The sequence below is a fragment of the Otolemur garnettii genome, unplaced genomic scaffold (genome assembly GCF_000181295.1).
Source record: "Otolemur garnettii isolate 467f Iridium unplaced genomic scaffold, OtoGar3 scaffold00155, whole genome shotgun sequence".
Lineage (NCBI taxonomy): Eukaryota > Metazoa > Chordata > Mammalia > Primates > Galagidae > Otolemur > Otolemur garnettii.
Genome location: NW_003852550.1, coordinates 978,451 through 996,716, shown reverse-complemented (window position 1 = coordinate 996,716; position 18,266 = coordinate 978,451). Strand labels below are relative to the sequence as shown.

Below are 18,266 nucleotides of genomic sequence, written 5' to 3'. Positions count from 1 at the left end.
ATAGCCTTCACCTCATTTACCCAATTACAGAATTAAGACATTTGTGTTCTACACCTGATAGATCCAACTTGTACTTGCAATATGCTCCATAGGTGTGGTCCACCTACTAACCCTCCCTCTATTGACCCAACCCCCTCCTTTCCCCTCCCTTCTCCCTCCCCTTCCCTCCTTCATCCTAGGCTATAGTTGTGTTTCATTTTTCATATGCAAGTGTGAGTGATTGTAAATTGGTTTCACAGTAGTACTGAGTACATTGGATATTTTTTTTCCATTCCTGAGAGACTTTACTAAGAAGAATATTTTCCAGCTCCATCCATGTAAACATAAAAGAGGTAAAGTCTTCATTTTTTTATTTTTAGAATAACTTCTAGCCATTTCAATTTTAAAAAATACTTTTTGCTGGTTACAGATGTTTTACTGGTGAATGGGTTCATGAGACTTCTTATTCTGCAGTTCTGGAAGTGGATTCCCCGCCTATGACTCCTTTTTTCAGAGAAGTAAAATTTCTTTGTTATGATGGTGCTAGAAGGTTAGGTGTTCTGAGAAGTACTGATTGGCTTTCAGGGTACCTGTTTTTCTTGCTTTGTTTTTATTTATGCATATAAATGAACCTTGTTATAGTGTTTTACTTTGAAAAAGTTATTTTTGGTGACATATTTTTCTGCTTGTTACTTTGATTTTTAGGTTTGGCTCTAGCATCTACTCTTGCCAACACTACTAGTCCAAGCACCATGCTGTTTACTTCACTATCAAACGCTTCTACCTCCACTGCTCCCACTGGGTTCTCAAGTAAGTTACTTGTTTCAGGGAAAATGCTATTCTTTCCCATGAGGCCATTTTACTTGATTTGCCAATATAAGCTATGAATCTCCTGCATCTCAGAAATCATCATTATTCTTAGGCACATCTATAACTGCTGATATCAATAGTAGCTTTGCTTAAGAGCCTAGTGGTCATGGATTTACCTATTTTTTTTATAAACATAGTTATTATAACTTAAAATGATAACTTTAAGCATATAATTTATTAATGTGATGTTCTAAAACATCTTCTTGAACCTATTAAGACCAGGAAGAGTCAGAGTTTTTCCTAGTATGTCCAAAGAGAAGAAGTCTTTACTATACATGTGAGTAAGATAAAATGGGAGCCCTGCTATAGTATATTCTTTGACACTTGATCTTAGCCAAAAGGCCGAGAAGCGATATATAGTATGTTCTTCTATACAGGCTAGGTTTGTGGTCTTTACATCTTACCTGTCAGAAGTGGAACATGACAAAGGACTAGCTATAGTTTGGGGATTCCAATTGACAATGTGATATCTCATGAATTCTTCCTCCAAAAGACACATCGGGATAATTTGAGCTAAGTGATGGGACACTAATTATCTCATACCCGCACCTTCTTTGTTGCACATCTTCCATTAGCAGTGCAATAACAAATATTGAATTCTATAATGCCTTAAGCAACTCTTTCTTACAAATCCCTATAAATTGTGCTTTCAAGGTATCTTCTTCACAATGCCATGATGTTCATCATTAAACGTTGTTGTATTGTAACCCTCGCTGTAACATGTTCCCCTCAAAGCCCTATGATAACAAGATTGTTACTATTCCTGGCATTAAAACTTGCTAGAAAATGCTTGTGCTTAGTCCAGCATGAATAGTGGCATACCATCCCCATCCTCTTGGACAATTGGCATAAACATTAGTTAAATTGTTGGTTACTACATGAGTTCTATTTTCTACCAAGTGGAATTTAATTTTGAGACATGATTCTGGAATCTTTTTGTTATATGCAAGCAATATCCTTCTCAACGATTAATATAATTGATTTCATGAATACAAGGTCTAATAATTAAGTTCAAAAACTCACCCTAGAAGAAGTGCTACATCCCTCATTTCTAACTATCGCTATGGTCACCTTTAAAGTACTCCCCTTGGGAAGCTATACAACAACACCAGCACCTTGTCCACCTTTCAAAGCAGTTTTGGAGCTCTTTTTCTGGAATGACCATCTGAGCTGCCATCGTATGGCACACAAAAACACTCAACAATAATAATGAACACTGCTCAGCAAGACACCACCACACATCGACACAAACACAACTATGAGACACTGATATACGGAGGTAATGAAACCTTACCAAGTTGTTTTTACAGTGCTGCCAACGTAAGCACACAGTGGCAAGTTTGCAAACTTAATTTTCAGACCTCGTATTACTATATCTGAGGTATGGAGTTCAAAGTATTGAATTAATTCCATGTTTCGTTAAAATCTGCCCTCTAGCCTTTGCCAGACTTTTTCCTTCCTCCTGCCTCTGATGTCCTTGCCTGCAAAATGAAAAGATGTCTGGATCACAGTATCTTTTAATTAACTTTAAAGAATCATAACTTACATATCATAAAATTAATTTAAGTGTGTAATTGATGATTTTTAGTAAGTTTATTGAATTGTGTAACCATCACCACATCTAGTTTTAGAGAATTTCCCCTATCCCAATAAGATCCCTTAGCTACAAATAACCACTCATTTATTTTCTGTCTCTATAGATTTATCATTTCTGGACATTTCATATGAATGGATTGACCATGTTTGTTTGTTTTTTTAAGTTTAACCAGAAGTTTCTAAAGGAATCTTCAAATGAAAAAGAGTATATAAATTCCTCACTGTTTTTGATTTAAAGGGTAATATTTAATATTATGTTGTTCTCTGCAGTTGGTGCCCCAACAACTTCGGCTAGAACACTTGGTGGTATAACTTTCAGATTTGGATTAAATTTCCCTGGAGCAGGTGCAGCAGCTTCTACTGCATCTAGTAAGATTTTAGAATTATTGGGATGTACTGGGACACTCATTAGAAATGTACTGCATAATAAGCAGTAGTAAGTGGGTCATAGTTCTATAGTTTCTAGAGCTGTCTAAATGGTTTTGTCCATCTTTCTGAGTATCCCAAAGGTACACCAATATTGCCAAAGAGTAGAATGAGAGAGTCAATAGCAATGGTATTATATCTATGAATTGGTTATAGTCAAAACTGCTATCAGATACTTGTCCATCTCTAAACTTAAGTTTTTCTTTTGTTGTTAATCACAGTGTTTAATTGACCTAATATATTGGGTCTTATCAAGATCTTTTCCTCTAAAAGTTAATTTAAATTTTTGGCCTATATTAAAGCTGATCCTCTGCTAAATTTGAGCATGGGAGTTTTCCTAGATTTATCCTACATTTGTTTCTGACAGTAGCTAGTTAGGATGTAGCTGGAAGAGAATTTGGTTACCTATTGCCTATACCTATTGTGAGCTGGGTGGTTAGGAGTCTTTTGCTACTTAAACCTACAATTTAAGTCAGGCTCCATTTTAGGGAAATCTTCTTTGTTTTTACTTTAAAAAGTTTACTTAGCACTGAAATGAATCTTTCTTCAGCCTGGCTTAAACTAAAATCAATCCCCTTCAAGCTTAAAATAATTATTCCTGAACAGAGATATATACCATCTCTTTATGTCTTTTTTTTACATAACCAACACTTATTGAGTTTACACTGTTTAGCAGGCAAACTGGCCAATCTATGAGAGTTGTGAAGGGTGTATAGTGAGAACTTTACAAGTTATATCAGTTGCAAAAACTGTAGCATGATTTTCCCATAAAATACAAGAAAAAAAGAACTGATTGTTTGAGTCATGGTTTGAGTCATTGAAATATGAATTAGGAGGTTTTTGGATAACTCTATCATAACCTACACCATATGATCTAAGTCTAAATTCCTTCCTGAATACTGTACTCTTGCCACTAGCCCATTCCTTAACAATTTCATCCACTACTATCTTTTGTACTTACCCTTCTCCCTATCATATATGTCTCAACCTGACACCCCAATTTAGTGTTACTTCCCCCCCCACTCACTTTTCCTTCTCTTCAAGTATATTTACATACTCATATATTTCATCTCACAAACCAGCCTGGCAGAGAAGCTTTGAGGTGTCTTTATCTGCACATTTACAGCCGTTTGGGATTATTCTCTGCCCTGGGTATAATCATCAAATTTTAAGAGAAGCTTGATTTTTATAGTCTGAGAAGGTGATTATGTCCATTCCAGCATGGAGTAAGATAAACAGTTGTTGACAAGCGACAGGATAGGAAAATTGGAGAATAGGATCTTTTGGAGATTATTTTCACTGTTTTATATAGGGATTTTTAAAGCTATCAGAATGAGATTTATTCAAATGTAAACCCAAATTTGATATACAGTTATTTTGTATTTTGTATTTTGTATTTTAGTATTTTGTATAGAACTGTGCTTCTCTTTTACTACACAGATAATGTAGAATTGACTATATTAAGTGGTTTAGACCAGAGTTGTAACTTGAAAAAATCAGGCTATGATATAAAGAACCTTCACTCAAATCCATTGCTCATTTTGATTGAAATATTACTATTCAAATATGCCAGAGCTGTTTTATGCCTTTAAAAAAATCATATAGAGTGTACTGAATTCTGATATGAGGACAGTTAATTATCTAGTACACAGTGGGGGAGGGGAAATGGGAGAACAGAGAAAAGGAAGGAGGGAGGAGGTGGGAGGGTCACAGTGTATGACACACCTTTTGGGGGAGGGACACAGTTATAAGAGGGACTTTACCTAATAAATGCAATCAATGTAACCTGGTTCTTTGTACCCTCAATGAATCCCCAACAATAAAAAAAAAAGTCATGTAGAAGGTTAAAATAATCATACCATTTTTTATAATCTTTAAGATTCCTTTGTGGTTAGGCTGACAGGTATTAATTTCCTGAAGGTCTCACTCATCATCTTTGGGGAGGTGCTTTGTTTGTCTCTTTAGCTGTTTCTTTAGAGATAGTGATGGTGATGGTAATTGCCCATTCTATTATAAAAACTATACATATATGCATATATACATATGTACATATATCACTTCCTCTAGAGAAAACAGTTTGGCATTTATCTTTCCAACCTTTTCCCCAAACATCTACAAACACATTAAATTTATTTATTTTATGAAAATGAAACTCTCTTTCTCTGTGTGTGTGTGTGTGTATGTGTGTACACATAGGCACACAATTCTAGAATTCACTGTTTCCTTCTTAAGTATACATCTTTAGACATCTGGCTATGTCAGGAAATACAGACGACTTTATTAAAATCATCTGAGGATGAAGATATACTTCTTTATAGGGAGGGCTCTTTTTTGTTAAAATTTCTTTCTAGGCTCGGCGCCTATAGCTCAATCGGCTAAGGCGCCAGCCACGTACACCTAAGGTGGCGGGTTCGAATCCCCAGCCCGGGCCCGCCAAACAACAATGATGGCTGCAACCAAAAAATGGCCGGGCGTTGTGGCGGGCGCCTGTGGTCCCAGCTACTTGGGAGGCGGAGGCAGGAGACTCGCTTGAGCCCAGGAGTTGGAGGTTGCTGTGAGCTGTAATGCCATGGCACTCTACCCAGGGGGACAGCTTGAGGCTCTGTCTCAAAAAAAAAAAAAAAAAAAAAAAAAAAAAAAAAAAAAAATGTTAAAATTTCTTTCTATCTTGAATGCAGCAGTTACTCAGTAGTTGAGAGAATTAGTAAAGGGAATCTGTTGGTGATATCATTAATTTTCAGCATTTCTGGGGAAAGATTTTGTTTCAGATAAGAGTTTTCTTTTCAAATGAAGAAAATGATGACTTAATGGCTGTAAAGAATTCCACACAGCATCCAATCTGTAGCCTTTCCAGTGTTCTGACTCCAGAGCTGTTTTGTTATTGGGCATGGACTTCCTCTGTGGTGCTCAGTTCACCCTCACAAGAGCTAACACAAAGGATGGGGAATTATCATAAAGATCCTGTGGCCAGAATGGAAATGGAATTTTATGGCAGTCTAATATAGTCATTGCCGTGGTACTGTCATCTAAAGGCAATTCAAATGTAAGAAGTATTCTTAAGGCAGCTTTGGAGACCTCTTTAATTAAATATTGCATAAACATAATTGTTACTCTCCCTTTTGCTACTTTTTTCTTTTTTAAAACTTCCCATTGGTTTCCTTATCACTTTTTCTGCCTTCCTGTTTTACCTTATTCTTAATTTTGACTTGCTCATGGTCCCTTTTTCTATTTCCTATCTTTCCTCTGTCATTGCTTTCAATTACCTTTTAGAAATATTTCTAAAATCTGCCTGGAGGCTGATTCTTTGCATATTTCTATTTTGACTCAGATTGTTTCCATATTGCTATTTTTAATTTCAGATGAATATGAGGGTCCAAGTTTAGGTTGCATTGTTTGCATTTGTAAAGTCCAAGTTGTAGTTGAGCCCTTCACCCAGGAGGTGTGCCACATACCCTTACATCGTGCCCATTAGGTGAGAGCTTAGCAATCCCCCTCCCGCCTTTCTTCTCTCCCTCCCCTCCTTCCCCCACCCCCACTTGAGTTTAACTGAGTTTTTCTCTCATGTAGACATATTGTTGTTCATCTTCTGGTTTCATATTAGTATCCATATGCTAAATTTTTGAAAATGAGATTCTGACTTATCTTATTCCTGTTGGGCTAGAGCTTTTTGTGCCAGAAACTTGCCTAGGCTGCTAATTGCATACAGGATGGCTTCCCATCCTTCAGATGCACACCCCTGGCCTAATCAAATGGTGAACCAGAAGCAAAGGACAGTTACCTAGAATGAAGAATGAGTGTCTGAACCTGTTCTCTCAACAGGAATGGGATAGGCCAGTCTCCTTAAGAATAGTCAGTGAAGGGTGGTGCCTGTGGCTCAGTGAGTTGGGTGTCAGCCCCATATACCAAGGGTGGTGAGTTCAAATCCAACCCTGGCAAAACTGCAACAACAAAAAAAATAATTAAAAAATAAAGTTTAAAAAAAAAAAAAAAAAGAATAGTCAGTGAATGTGGCAGGCACTATAATTCACGTATTTATCTAATGCGGCCATTAACCTGAAAATATTGCTAATTGGAAAAGCAAGGCTAACATAATTGTTATATCTTGTTATGTTATGTGTTATAATTGTTATATATTGTTATGTTGTATCTTTTAAACAGATTTCTTGTTACAAAAGCAGCATTTATTCATTTTTAATTTTTTTTGAGATAATTACAATTTCACATTTATTTGTAAGAAATAAACATGAGAAAAAAGCAGAGAACCAAAAAGAAGAAAATAAAACCTTCCCAGTTCCTGCCAGCCACAATTTCTGTGCATTGTTCATTAAGGGCTCAGTGTATAGTAGGAACCAAAAGTGCTGTAGAAGTTTAGAAAACCTAAAAAGGAAGGTATTAGTAGGAGAGAATTGAGTTATAAATGAGGGAAAGAAAGAATTTCAGCTAGGTTATGAAGTATACTTAAGACTTTATTGATAGAGTTCAAGTTATTCTGGTAGGGGTACAATAGCAAAAGATATGTAGGAGAGCAGTCTGTGTTACAGAGAGGATTTTACTTATTAATTTCCCAAAAATATATGCCTAGTATTGACTATGATAAAGTGAAACAGACATTCTCCCCTTTTCATAAGAATGAAAATTGACAAAATCATTTGCTAGGGTAATTTGGCAACATAGGTTAAAATTTAGAGCATGCTGAAACTTTGATCTAGCAATTTCATTTCTAGTAATTAATTACACAGATATAGACATTTTAGTCGGCAAACATATAGATGTATAGAGATTTTGTATAAATTGTAATTATTCTTTCCTTGACAGTTTAGTAAAACCTACCAGTGATGACATCTGGGGCTTGAGGTTTCTTTATGGGAAGAGTTTTTGAGGAGTGATTTGATTTCTTTAATAGTTCTAAGACTGGTTAGGTTATAGGCTTTATTTTTCTGTGAGTTTATCTAAGATTTTTAGTTTTAAGCAGAAGTATTAGTCCAAATACCTGGCCTGCCACTTACCATTTCACATTACAACAGTGTTGAATCCAAATCCATAACTTTGAGTTCAAATTTACATTTTAAAAAAATGCTTTTATAATTTTTAACTTCAATGATCCTGATGGAGCCCTAAGGGAGCCAAGTTTCTAATTTCTTCTAACTTTATACATTTTATTTTCCAGCTACAACTTCGACAACTACCACCACCACTGTTACCACCACCACCACCACTACTACCACTATCACCAGTGGCTTTATCCTGAACCTAAAACCGACATCGACTGGCATTAGTAACTCTGCACCTTTTACTTCGACTGTTGAGTAAGCCTATTTATTTGAAAGTTTGCGTGAGTTTAATTTCTTTATCATGTGTAAGGCATGATTTTCTTATATAGTTTCAGAATAATATTTGAAAGTTACATAAATGACTGAGTTGAGCAAACAGAGAAAAATTTCTGTAGTTTAGGAAGTTGAACAACCAACAGCACACCTTTGCCTTCTGGTAGCATTGTCTACAATTGTTACGATGGCTAAGAATAGCTACCATTTGTTGTACAATTATTATATATTTAGTAAGATAACAGTGCTTTACAAACATTTAAACCTAATAATGACCCTATAAGATAGGCACTATTTTTGTTACCATTATATAGCTGAGAAAACCGGAGTACATAGAGATTTTATAATCTGCTCACGTTCACACACTTGGCTATGGCTGAAGCTGGATTAAAATTCAGGCAGTCAAGCTCCGTAGCTTATATTCTTACATACTGTGCTTTGCTGCTCTCCAGTATTTGTTCATTCTTAATTAAGCTTTTTCTGAGATAATCATAGATTCGCATTTATTTGTAAGAAATAATACAAAACATCCTCTGTGTTCTTTATATCACCCCCCCCCCAATGATAACATCTCAATGCTGATACAGTGAAGATGCAGAATAGTTCCATCACCACAAGGATTCCTCCTGTTGCTCTTTTATAACCACACCTGCTGTTCTCCCCTCCTTTCCCTAACTCTGGGCAACGATTAATCTGTTCTTTTTCCTATAATCTTGACATTTCAAAAATGTTATTCAGATGGAATCACATGTATGTAACCTTTGGGGATTTTTTTTTTCATTCACTATAATTCCTTGAGATCTACCCAAATTGTTTTCTGCATGAGTAGCATGTCCTTTTTTATTTCTGGGTAGTTTTCTGTGGTATTTTGGGTGTACCCTGGTTTGTTTAATCATTCCCTTGTTGACAGACATCTAGGTTGTTTCCAATTTTGTGGCTATTATGACTAAAGCTGGTATGAACATTTGTGTGCAGGGGTTTTTTTTGGTGAATATAAGTTTAATTTCTCTGGGACAAATGTCCAGGAGTGCAGTTGTCATATAGTATGGTAGTTGCACGTTGATTTTCTTTTTAAGAAACTGCCAACCTCTTTTCCAGAGTAGCTGTGACATTTTACATGTCCATCAGCAGCATCTCAATAATCCAAATTGTCTGCAGTCTCACTAGGATATGGTGTTGTCACTATTTTTAATTGTAGCCCTTTTTGATAAATGTGAAGTGACTTATGATTTTAATTTGCATCTCCCTGATCACTAATGATATTGAATATCTTTTCACATGTTTATTTGCCATCAGTATATCCTCTTTGGTTAAGTATCTGTTTGTATCTTTTGTCCATTTTTCTACTTGGATTATTTGGGGGGGGTTACCGTTCAGTTTTGAGAGTTTGTTATATATTCTAGGTATTAGTTCTTTTTCAGATATATGGTTTACAGATATATTCTCTAACTCCATAACTTATCTTTTAATCTCTAAATAAGACCTTTTTGCTGAACAAAAACTTTTGATTGGTGAGGTATAATTTACTTATTCTCCTTTTAATGGATTTTGCTTTTGGTATTAAGTATGAAATTCTTTGCTACCCCTCAATCTCAAAGATTTTCTCCTATTTTTATCTAAAAGTTTTATAGTTTTACATTTTACATTTAAGCTCATGATCCATTTTTAATTTTTGTATAAGGTGTGAGGTTTAGGTCAAGATTAATTTTTTAGTCTTTTTGTTTGTTTGTTTGTTTTTTGTTTTGTGACAGAGTCTCACTATGTCACTCTCAGTAGAGTACCGTAGCATCATGGCCCACGGCAACCTCCAACTCTTGGGCTTAAGCGATTCTCTTGCCTCAGCCTCCCAAGTAGCTGGGGCTACAGGTGCCCACCACAACGCCTGGCTATTTTTTGTTGCAGTTGTCATTGTTGTTTAGCTGGCCGGGGCCACATTTGAACTCGCTACCCTTAGTGTGTATGTGTTTGGCGCTGTAACCACTGTGTATGGGCGCCGAGCCAATTTTTTGCCTATGGATGTCCACTTTTTCCAACATCATTTGTTGAAAGGCTATCTTCCTCCACTGAATTGCTTTTACCCCTTTGTCAAAAGTCAGCTGGACATATTTGTGTCAAATGCTTTTTCGACCTCAATTAATGTGATCTTTTAAGACTTTTTTCTTTGTCTTGTTGAAAATAGTAGATTACATTGATAGATTTTCAGATTTTCAATCAGCCTTACATATGTGGAATAAATCCTACTTGGTCATGGTATGTAATTTTTATACAATTTTTTTTTAATTTGGTTTGCTAGTATTTTGTTTGAGGACTTTTGTATCTAAGTTCCTGAGAGATACCTGTAACTTTTGGTTACATTGGTCTGTAACTTTCTTCTTTTTTAATGTCTCTGGTTTTGATGTAAAGGTAATACTGGCCCTATAAAATAATCTGAGAAGAATTTTCTTCTCTTCTGTTTTCTAGAAGAAATTGTGTAAAATTGGTGTTAATTTATTAAATGTTAACAGAATTCTCCAGTGAAACACTCTGGGCCTGGACTTTTCTTACAGGAGCTTTTAAATAACAAATCATAATTATTTAATGATTCTAGGACTATTCAGTTTATCTAATTTATCTCTGATGAATGTTAGTAGTATGTGTTTTTTAAGGAATTGGTCCATTTTTTTCAAAGTTGTCAAATTTATGAGTATAAAATTGTTCATGATATTCTATTATTGTCCTCTCAATAGCTGTGGAGATATTCTTGTTTCATTTCTGACATAGGTGGTTTATGTCTTTTTTTTTAATTATGAAATTCTTCATGAATTTGCTTGTCATCCTAGCACAGGGGCCATGCTAATCTTCTCTGTATCGTTCCAGTTTTAGTATATGTGCTGCTGAAGCGAGCACTGGTTTATGTCTTTTTTTTAATGTCTCTGGTTTTGACAGAAGGGTAATAATGGCCCTATAAAATAATCTGGGAAGAATTCCGTTCCTTTCATTGATCTTCTCCCAAAGGACCAATTTCTGTTCCATTAATCTTCTCTCTTTTTCTGTTTTCAATTTCATTGATATCTATTATTTTTTTCCCTTCTGGTTACATTGGGTTCATTTTGCTCTTTTTTCTGTTTGTGGAGGTATGATTGCTGTATGACATTTTTCCCCCTAACATATGCATTTAGTGCTATAAATATATTCCTCTCAGCACAACTTTAGCTTGGTCCCACACACTCTGTTGTGTTGTGGTTTCATTAATTCTATATACTTTTAAGATTACCTTTACAAATTCTTCTTGACTCCCGGATTATTTACAAGCATATTATCTGATACCCAGGTGTTTGGAAATTTTCTTTTCTTTTTTTCTTTCTGAGTTGATTTCCTGTATGACTCCATTATGGTCAGAGAGCATGCTCTGTGTGGTTTTTAGATCTTTGGGTTTGTTTTATGGATGAGGATGTGGTGTTTTCTGCTGGTAGGTGGAGTGTTCTATTTATTTTCATTTATATATATACATATATATGTGTGTGTGTGTCAAATTACGTTACTTCATTATAATTTCTGTATCCTTGCTGCTTTTCTTTCTAGTAACTCTTTCAGTTGTAAAAAGTAGCTTTTTGTACTCTTTAATATTGTGGATTTGTCTATTTATTCTTTTAGCTCTATCAGTTTGGTCATGTATTTCACAGCTCTGTTTTTTTTGGTTCTTTACATATTTAGGATTGTTAGCCTTTTTGGTGCCTTGATTCTTTACTTTTCTTTTCTTTTCTTTTTTTTTTTTTTTAGACAGTTTCATGTTGTTGCCCTTGGTAGAGTGCTATGGTGTCACAGCTCACAGTAACCTCAAACTCTTGGGCTTAAGTGATTTTCTTGCCTCAGCCTCCCAAGTAGCTGGGACTACAGGTGCCTGCCACAATGGCTGGCTATTTTTAGAGAGGAAGTCTTGCTCTGGCTCAGGCTGGTTTTGAACTCCTGAGCTCAGGTGATCCACTGATCTCAGCCTCCCAGAGGTGCCTTGATTCTTTTATCATCATGTACAATCCAGTGTTGGCCCTGATCATTTTCTTTACTGTTTATCTGATACTGACATAGCTATTTTTTAAAAAAATATATCTTGCATGATACATCTTTTTCAGTTTGTCAACTTTCAACCTATCTCCTTGTATTTGAAGTAAGTTTCTAATAGATAGCTTATTTTTGAGTTTGTTTTACTCTGCTAATCTCTGTATTTTAATTGGTATATTTAGCACATTTGCATTTAAGATAATTATTGATCTGTTAGGGCCTAAGTATCTCATTTTAGTTGTTTCATACATCTGATTTTTGTTCTTTTGTTTCCTTTTTTTTTCTAACCTTCCTGTGGGTTGTTCGAATATTTTTAGGGTTTCAACATTTTCTCTTTATAGTGTTTTTAAAAAATATATTGCTTTGTATACTTTTATTACTGGTTACTCTATTTATTACAGTACACATGCATAACTTACAGCAGTGTAGTCATATTCATATTTTACCATTTTGAGTGAAGTATAGAAATCTTACTTTGTTTTCTTTTCCTTTACCCTTCTTACCTTTTAAGTATAATTGTCTCAACTATTTCCTCTATATTCATTGTACATCACATCACATGAGGTTACAATTTTTGCTTCAGCCAACAAACATGATTTCAGAATGTAAGAGTAGTCTCAGCAGAGGAATCAGAGCATTGCAGAGCTCTGCTGGTCAGATCAGGCAGCTTCTCAGCCTTACGGTTACTACCTGGCAGGGGAATTGGAGTTCCTCATGGTTCTAACCACTGGAAGATACATACTTTCTTGTGGATACAGACAGGGGAATGCATCAGTGACCAAGAGCTGGCAGGGAGAGAGAGTCCTGTGGCCTTGGCCATATCCACCCATAAGGAGCTTCCTTCATGCCGAGCTGGGATGGGGAAAAGAAAACCGGTTCAGATTGTGGTACAGACTTTATCTGTGCTTTTTGTAATTTCGTATATTTCTTAATAAATCTTTACTTGCTGTATTTTCTTAGCATAATTTCAAGAAACTTTGTACAATTATTTTTAATAATCTTTATTCACCATGGTTGTTTTGTTGGAGAGCAAGTATGAGAAACTCCTCACATGCGGTTTTCTTCTCAGAGTCCTTCTGTGTTGTTCATTTTAAAAACCCAGGCAGACTTTTAAAGGTATGATTATATGATCATCCTGCATCTCTTTTTTTTTTAGTGCAATAGTAACTCCCGTGATGACATACGGTCATCTTGAGGGTCTTATAAATAACTGGAACCTTGAGATGGAAGATCATGAGAGGCGCTTTCTTCACCAGGCCACCCAGGTCAATGCTTGGGGCCGTGCATTGATTGAGAATGGTGAGAAGGTAAGAAGATATTCTCATTAATCTACCTGCATTATACAGGTATTTACAGATGTGTTTTGTGATTCCTTTTCTATTCCAATATTGGTGAGCAGCTTCCAGATATTTTCCATAGGTAATAATCTATGTATTCCTTAACCCTGTATTAGGAAATCTTTCACATTTGAAGTGTATTTGAAAAAATTAATATTGCTCTAAAATTATTAACTAAATGTTGATATTATTGTATTCTTATTTTCTCTTTGTAGATTACTGTTTTACATGCGGAAATGGAAAAAGTGAAACTGGACCAGAAAAGGTAGAACCTTAGATCTCCTAGGTTGAAAGATTAAAGACATCTTTTTATTCAATTTTTTTTCCCTGTTGTATTTTATTAACATTTTTGGTCACTCCCACTTCCTTTCATTAGCCCTTTTGTTGACTTGTTTTATTCAGGCTGGAACAAGAATTAGATTTCATCCTGTTACAGCAGAAGGAACTAGAAGCTATGCTGACACCTTTAGAGGACTCTATGAAGGACCAGAATGGGCTGGCTTATCCGCAGCATGAAGATGAGCGTGAGAAGACGTAAGTAACTGCATAAAGATTGAGGAATGGGGCAGGACTTATGTACTATGAGAGAGTTCAAGAAAAGAGAAAAAATTAAACTAGAAGGCAGAGGATACAAATTGGTACGAAAGGACAAGTTTTTATCATTGGCATTTATCAACTTGGTTTTTTTATCCTTTCTAGATGCTTGAAATGAAAAACTCATTCTGGCAATTTTGCATACTTCTATTGATCTCAAGCAAAAATGAAGCCCTTATTATTAAAGATGGAGACAATGAAAAATTATAATTACATGAGAAAAAAGAAGAAAAAAATATAGGGGGGAAAATTGAAAAACAAATTTTTAAAAGAAAATATATTTGTGTCTATATACATGTATGTGTGTGTATATATATGTGTGTGTGTGTATATATATATGTATATATATATATATCTTGCCATACATTACCTGGGCAACAGGTTATCTTCTGAGGTATGAGATGCTAATCAATACAGATACAGCTGTATAAGATGGAGACTGGAAACCTCTGTCTTGCCAGGGAGACCTGGTCTTCCTGCCTTCTTTGCCCTCAATACCACAGGGTTGGGAGCCTGAAGTTTCTCCTCAGCCCACTTAATAGACATTCCTTGACCTTTCCAAATTGTGTCCCTTGGCCACACAGTGGCTTTCTCCCAGGAAAGCATGTGTTGCTCAAATCTCCCCAGAAGTGGCTGTCCCCCTTATTAAGCACACCAGAACCGGTCACACTAGGACCCCGAGGGCTGAACCTGCAAGGCAGCTTTCCCACAATGGCCGCACCTGGCCTACAGCTGAACAATCAATGCTCCGTTTTGTCCGGTGGCTTAGTCCCAGCCCTGGGAGCTGTTCAAAATCACTTGCTCACTCGCCCAAGCCCTCCCAGCATAACTCAACCAAGTTCTCAGGTCCAAAATAAAAACTTACAGGGCAGGCATTCTCTGTCTGTAAACTGTCGCTGCTGCCACCCCAAGTACTTGCCCTTGTGTTGCTTCTCCACTGATTCTGTCCTCCTCTTGGGGTCCTGATATTTCCCTGCTGCCTCACTGTTGCCCTGAAGGGATGTTTCTGGGCTGATCCTACGAGCCAGAGGTGCCTGAGGTCTTTTCTCCCAGATCTCTCCATGCACGGCTGCAAAAAAGCTGTCTGCCATCTTGCTCCCCCCACTTTCCCTCCAATCATTTCTTTATACACATTCAGGTTGAAATATCCTCAGGCCAGTTTGATTAGGGTGACCAGACGTCCCACTTTTGGTGGGACAGTCCAGCTTTTGAACAATTTGTCCCGCGTCCTGCAGCGTTTTTAAAAAGTCCCGATTTTTGGAAAGACTGTACGAACAGGCGGAAGAACAGGAAGGGAATATACGGTTTTCAGCTGCCATGTGGCTATTTTGCCAGAATATGAGTTTTATATTATTTTTGTTAATTTTATAATGTTAAACTGTAATAATAACAAATAATGGTTGAGAAGTGATTATCGAGAACTGCTTATCAAAGTTTGAATTGTTGTCAGGCCCTACCTTGCCCCCGCCCCTGCCCCCCACTCCCCCCCCACAGCCATGTTGTACCGCTTTACAAATGTTAAAATCTGGTCACCCTAAGTTTGAGTCTCATAAACATATCTATTAACTAGGTTAGGGGTGTGATAGTTTGGACAGAAATCTTGAGAATTCAGGCAACTGATCAATTTGTGAACTTAATAAATTTACCTACCTTGGATTATGTGAAGCTCATTTCTTAAAACATTTTTGTTTCCTGGTGGCATATATTTATATAAGGTTTTACTTTGAAAATTTGTGTATTTAATATCATTCAAGACATCTCAGGATTTACTGAATATTGTTAAATAGCAAATAACTTCTCTTATATATCTGAATGTCCTCTGGGTATATTTTGACACCTAAAAAGTGTTCTTTTGCTCCAGAAATCCCAAGAGCTTTAGTCAGAGGGCAAATAGGTGCCAACAAAAAGCAAAATATGGTAATAATAAAGTCATAAATGCTGTGTCCATGAAAATGTGCCATTGGTCATAATGGGGACCCACTAAGAAGGTAGGGGAATTGGGGAAAATTCAGTTGGTGGTATCATCTTTGAATGTCAGTAACAATAGGATGCACAGAAAACATTTCTTATTAATTCCTTTATTTCACTTGCCTTTGCAGTTACAAATTAGCTGAAAATATAGACATTCAGCTGAAACGAATGGGCCAAGATCTCAAGGAACTTATTGATCGCCTGAATGCATTTGGAAATCCTGTTGACCCTAATGACCCGGTGCGTTTACTGCTTTATGTATTTAGACAACTACAACTTAGTATGAAATAGAATTCCATGGCCTCTTTAGCTAGTCACCTTCTCATGTCATCTATATTGCTGCTTACCTGCCTCTAGAGATATGAAGCTCTTGGATGTGGTTAGTGGAGCAGGAAACACTTAGAGGCAGAAAAGGTTTTGAGCTTCTTTTGGTTATTCCTAGGATTGCGGAAAAATCACTCTTCCTGAAATTGTCAGGGTTTTCCCCTTTGTTCTTCACATAACTAAGTATGTCTTTGTACTTTTTTTTCTGTTCATTTACTCATTAGCTAGTTCATTCTTCTTTTTACATATTTACATACTCATATAAAATGTTAGTAGGTATGTTTGAGTCTGTTCAGTATATCCAGGAAATCCTTAATTTAGGTTAGGTTATATTTTAAACTTTGGTAAGTTAAATATTTGAGATTTAACTTATATTTTTTCCATAGGAACTTTGTTAAATATAGTTATTAGATTTCCACTTGCCCCATAGAATACTACTTAGCTCATAAGAAAATGCATTATATCATTGGAAAATACAGCTGAGGCTCCAATTAGAGTTGGGACAACATGAATTAGTTTGGCGGCAAGAAAGAATTGGTTTTTTTCCTTTTACTATACACCAATTAAAGAGCTTATTTCCTGTAACTTTCCCTATTGTCTTAGCAGCTAAATGGAGTCCTCCTTTTCCAATTCCCTCTTCATGAGTAATAATGGTAAGAGGAATCTCCCATTGTGGGAGCTCCCATTGTGCTTTCTATAAGTTAATTATAATTAAGAGGGGGCCAGGATCTGAGTAGGTGAAGATGAATGACTATGCACACACACACACACACACACACACACACACTATATGTATATATATATATAGTCACTAGTGACTATATATGTAGAGAGAGAGAGACATTATTCTTTGGTAAGAAAGCTCTTTGTCCAGTTATATATAGACAGTTCTTTACATACATATTACTACCTTTTTAATTAAAAAGAGACTGTGTTATAGCTGAGAAAGCATTAGAATTTTGTTCAAGTCCTTTAATCTCTCTGGGTGTTAGCTCCTTCTTTTGCAAAATGTCAAGGATAGACTAAATGATCTTTAAGTCCCTTCTAGCTATAAAAATTATGCCATTCTCTACTTTGGATGAATCTAGAGTTGAACAAAGGCAAATATAAATTAATCTTGGATTATCCCTACCATCTCCCTGTGTTCACACAGATGATCTAGAGTTGACAAAATACAGATTTTCTTTTAATGAAATATTAGATTACTGTTATAATTTCAAAATTCAAAATTATTTATTGTAATAGAATTTTGATGCAGAGATAAATCTGTGTAGATTTAGACATGAAGCAGAGCTGATGTCTGGTCCCTCTGTTTTGAATTAATGTAAGAACAGTGTTCTCAACAAAGTAAAAGGAGACTATAATTCTGGCTTTATCCTTTCTCTGCTACAACCTAGATTGTTTTATCTACTTTAGTAATGGGTATTAAATAGTATGAGTCCTTTTGTATTTCCTGGGAAGGGTGATTGGGATATTTAGGATGAGTGAATTAAAGTGTATTAAAGTGTATTTGTTGCCTTGAAGACAGAACAAAAGAAGCAAGTCTATAAAAACAGCACACTGTACCCCATGATAGTATTAATATACACATCTATGATTCAATAAAAAAAAAAAGAAAGAAATCAGTAACAGGGACAGCGCCTGTGGCTCAGTGAGTAGGGCGACGGCCCCATATACCGAGGGTGGTGGGTTCAAACCTGGCCCTGGTCGAACTGCAACAATAACAACAACAACAACAAAATAGCTGGGTGTTGTGGCGGGTGCCTGTAGTCCCAGCCACTTGGGAGGCTGAGGCAAGAGAATCTCC

The 18,266-nt window shown here is 36.1% G+C and overlaps 1 protein-coding gene and 1 non-coding gene across 2 annotated transcripts in view; one reads left to right on the top strand and one right to left on the bottom strand.

Annotated features, from left to right (window-relative positions):
• The first annotated feature begins 516 nt into the window (after positions 1-516).
• NUP62CL (nucleoporin 62 C-terminal like) overlaps positions 517-18,266 on the top strand; it is a 41,636-nt gene continuing 23,886 nt past the window's right edge. The window contains exons 1-7 of the mRNA XM_012811359.1: positions 517-529; positions 685-789; positions 8,039-8,177; positions 13,390-13,540; positions 13,786-13,835; positions 13,973-14,104; positions 16,264-16,375. Of these exons, the coding sequence (XP_012666813.1) occupies positions 517-529; positions 685-789; positions 8,039-8,177; positions 13,390-13,540; positions 13,786-13,835; positions 13,973-14,104; positions 16,264-16,375 (702 nt within the window). The remainder of the gene's footprint in view (positions 530-684; positions 790-8,038; positions 8,178-13,389; positions 13,541-13,785; positions 13,836-13,972; positions 14,105-16,263; positions 16,376-18,266) is intronic.
• LOC111728409 lies at positions 10,975-11,081 on the bottom strand. Its single transcript, XR_002775714.1, has one exon. It is a non-coding gene; the product is annotated as a U6 spliceosomal RNA (small nuclear RNA).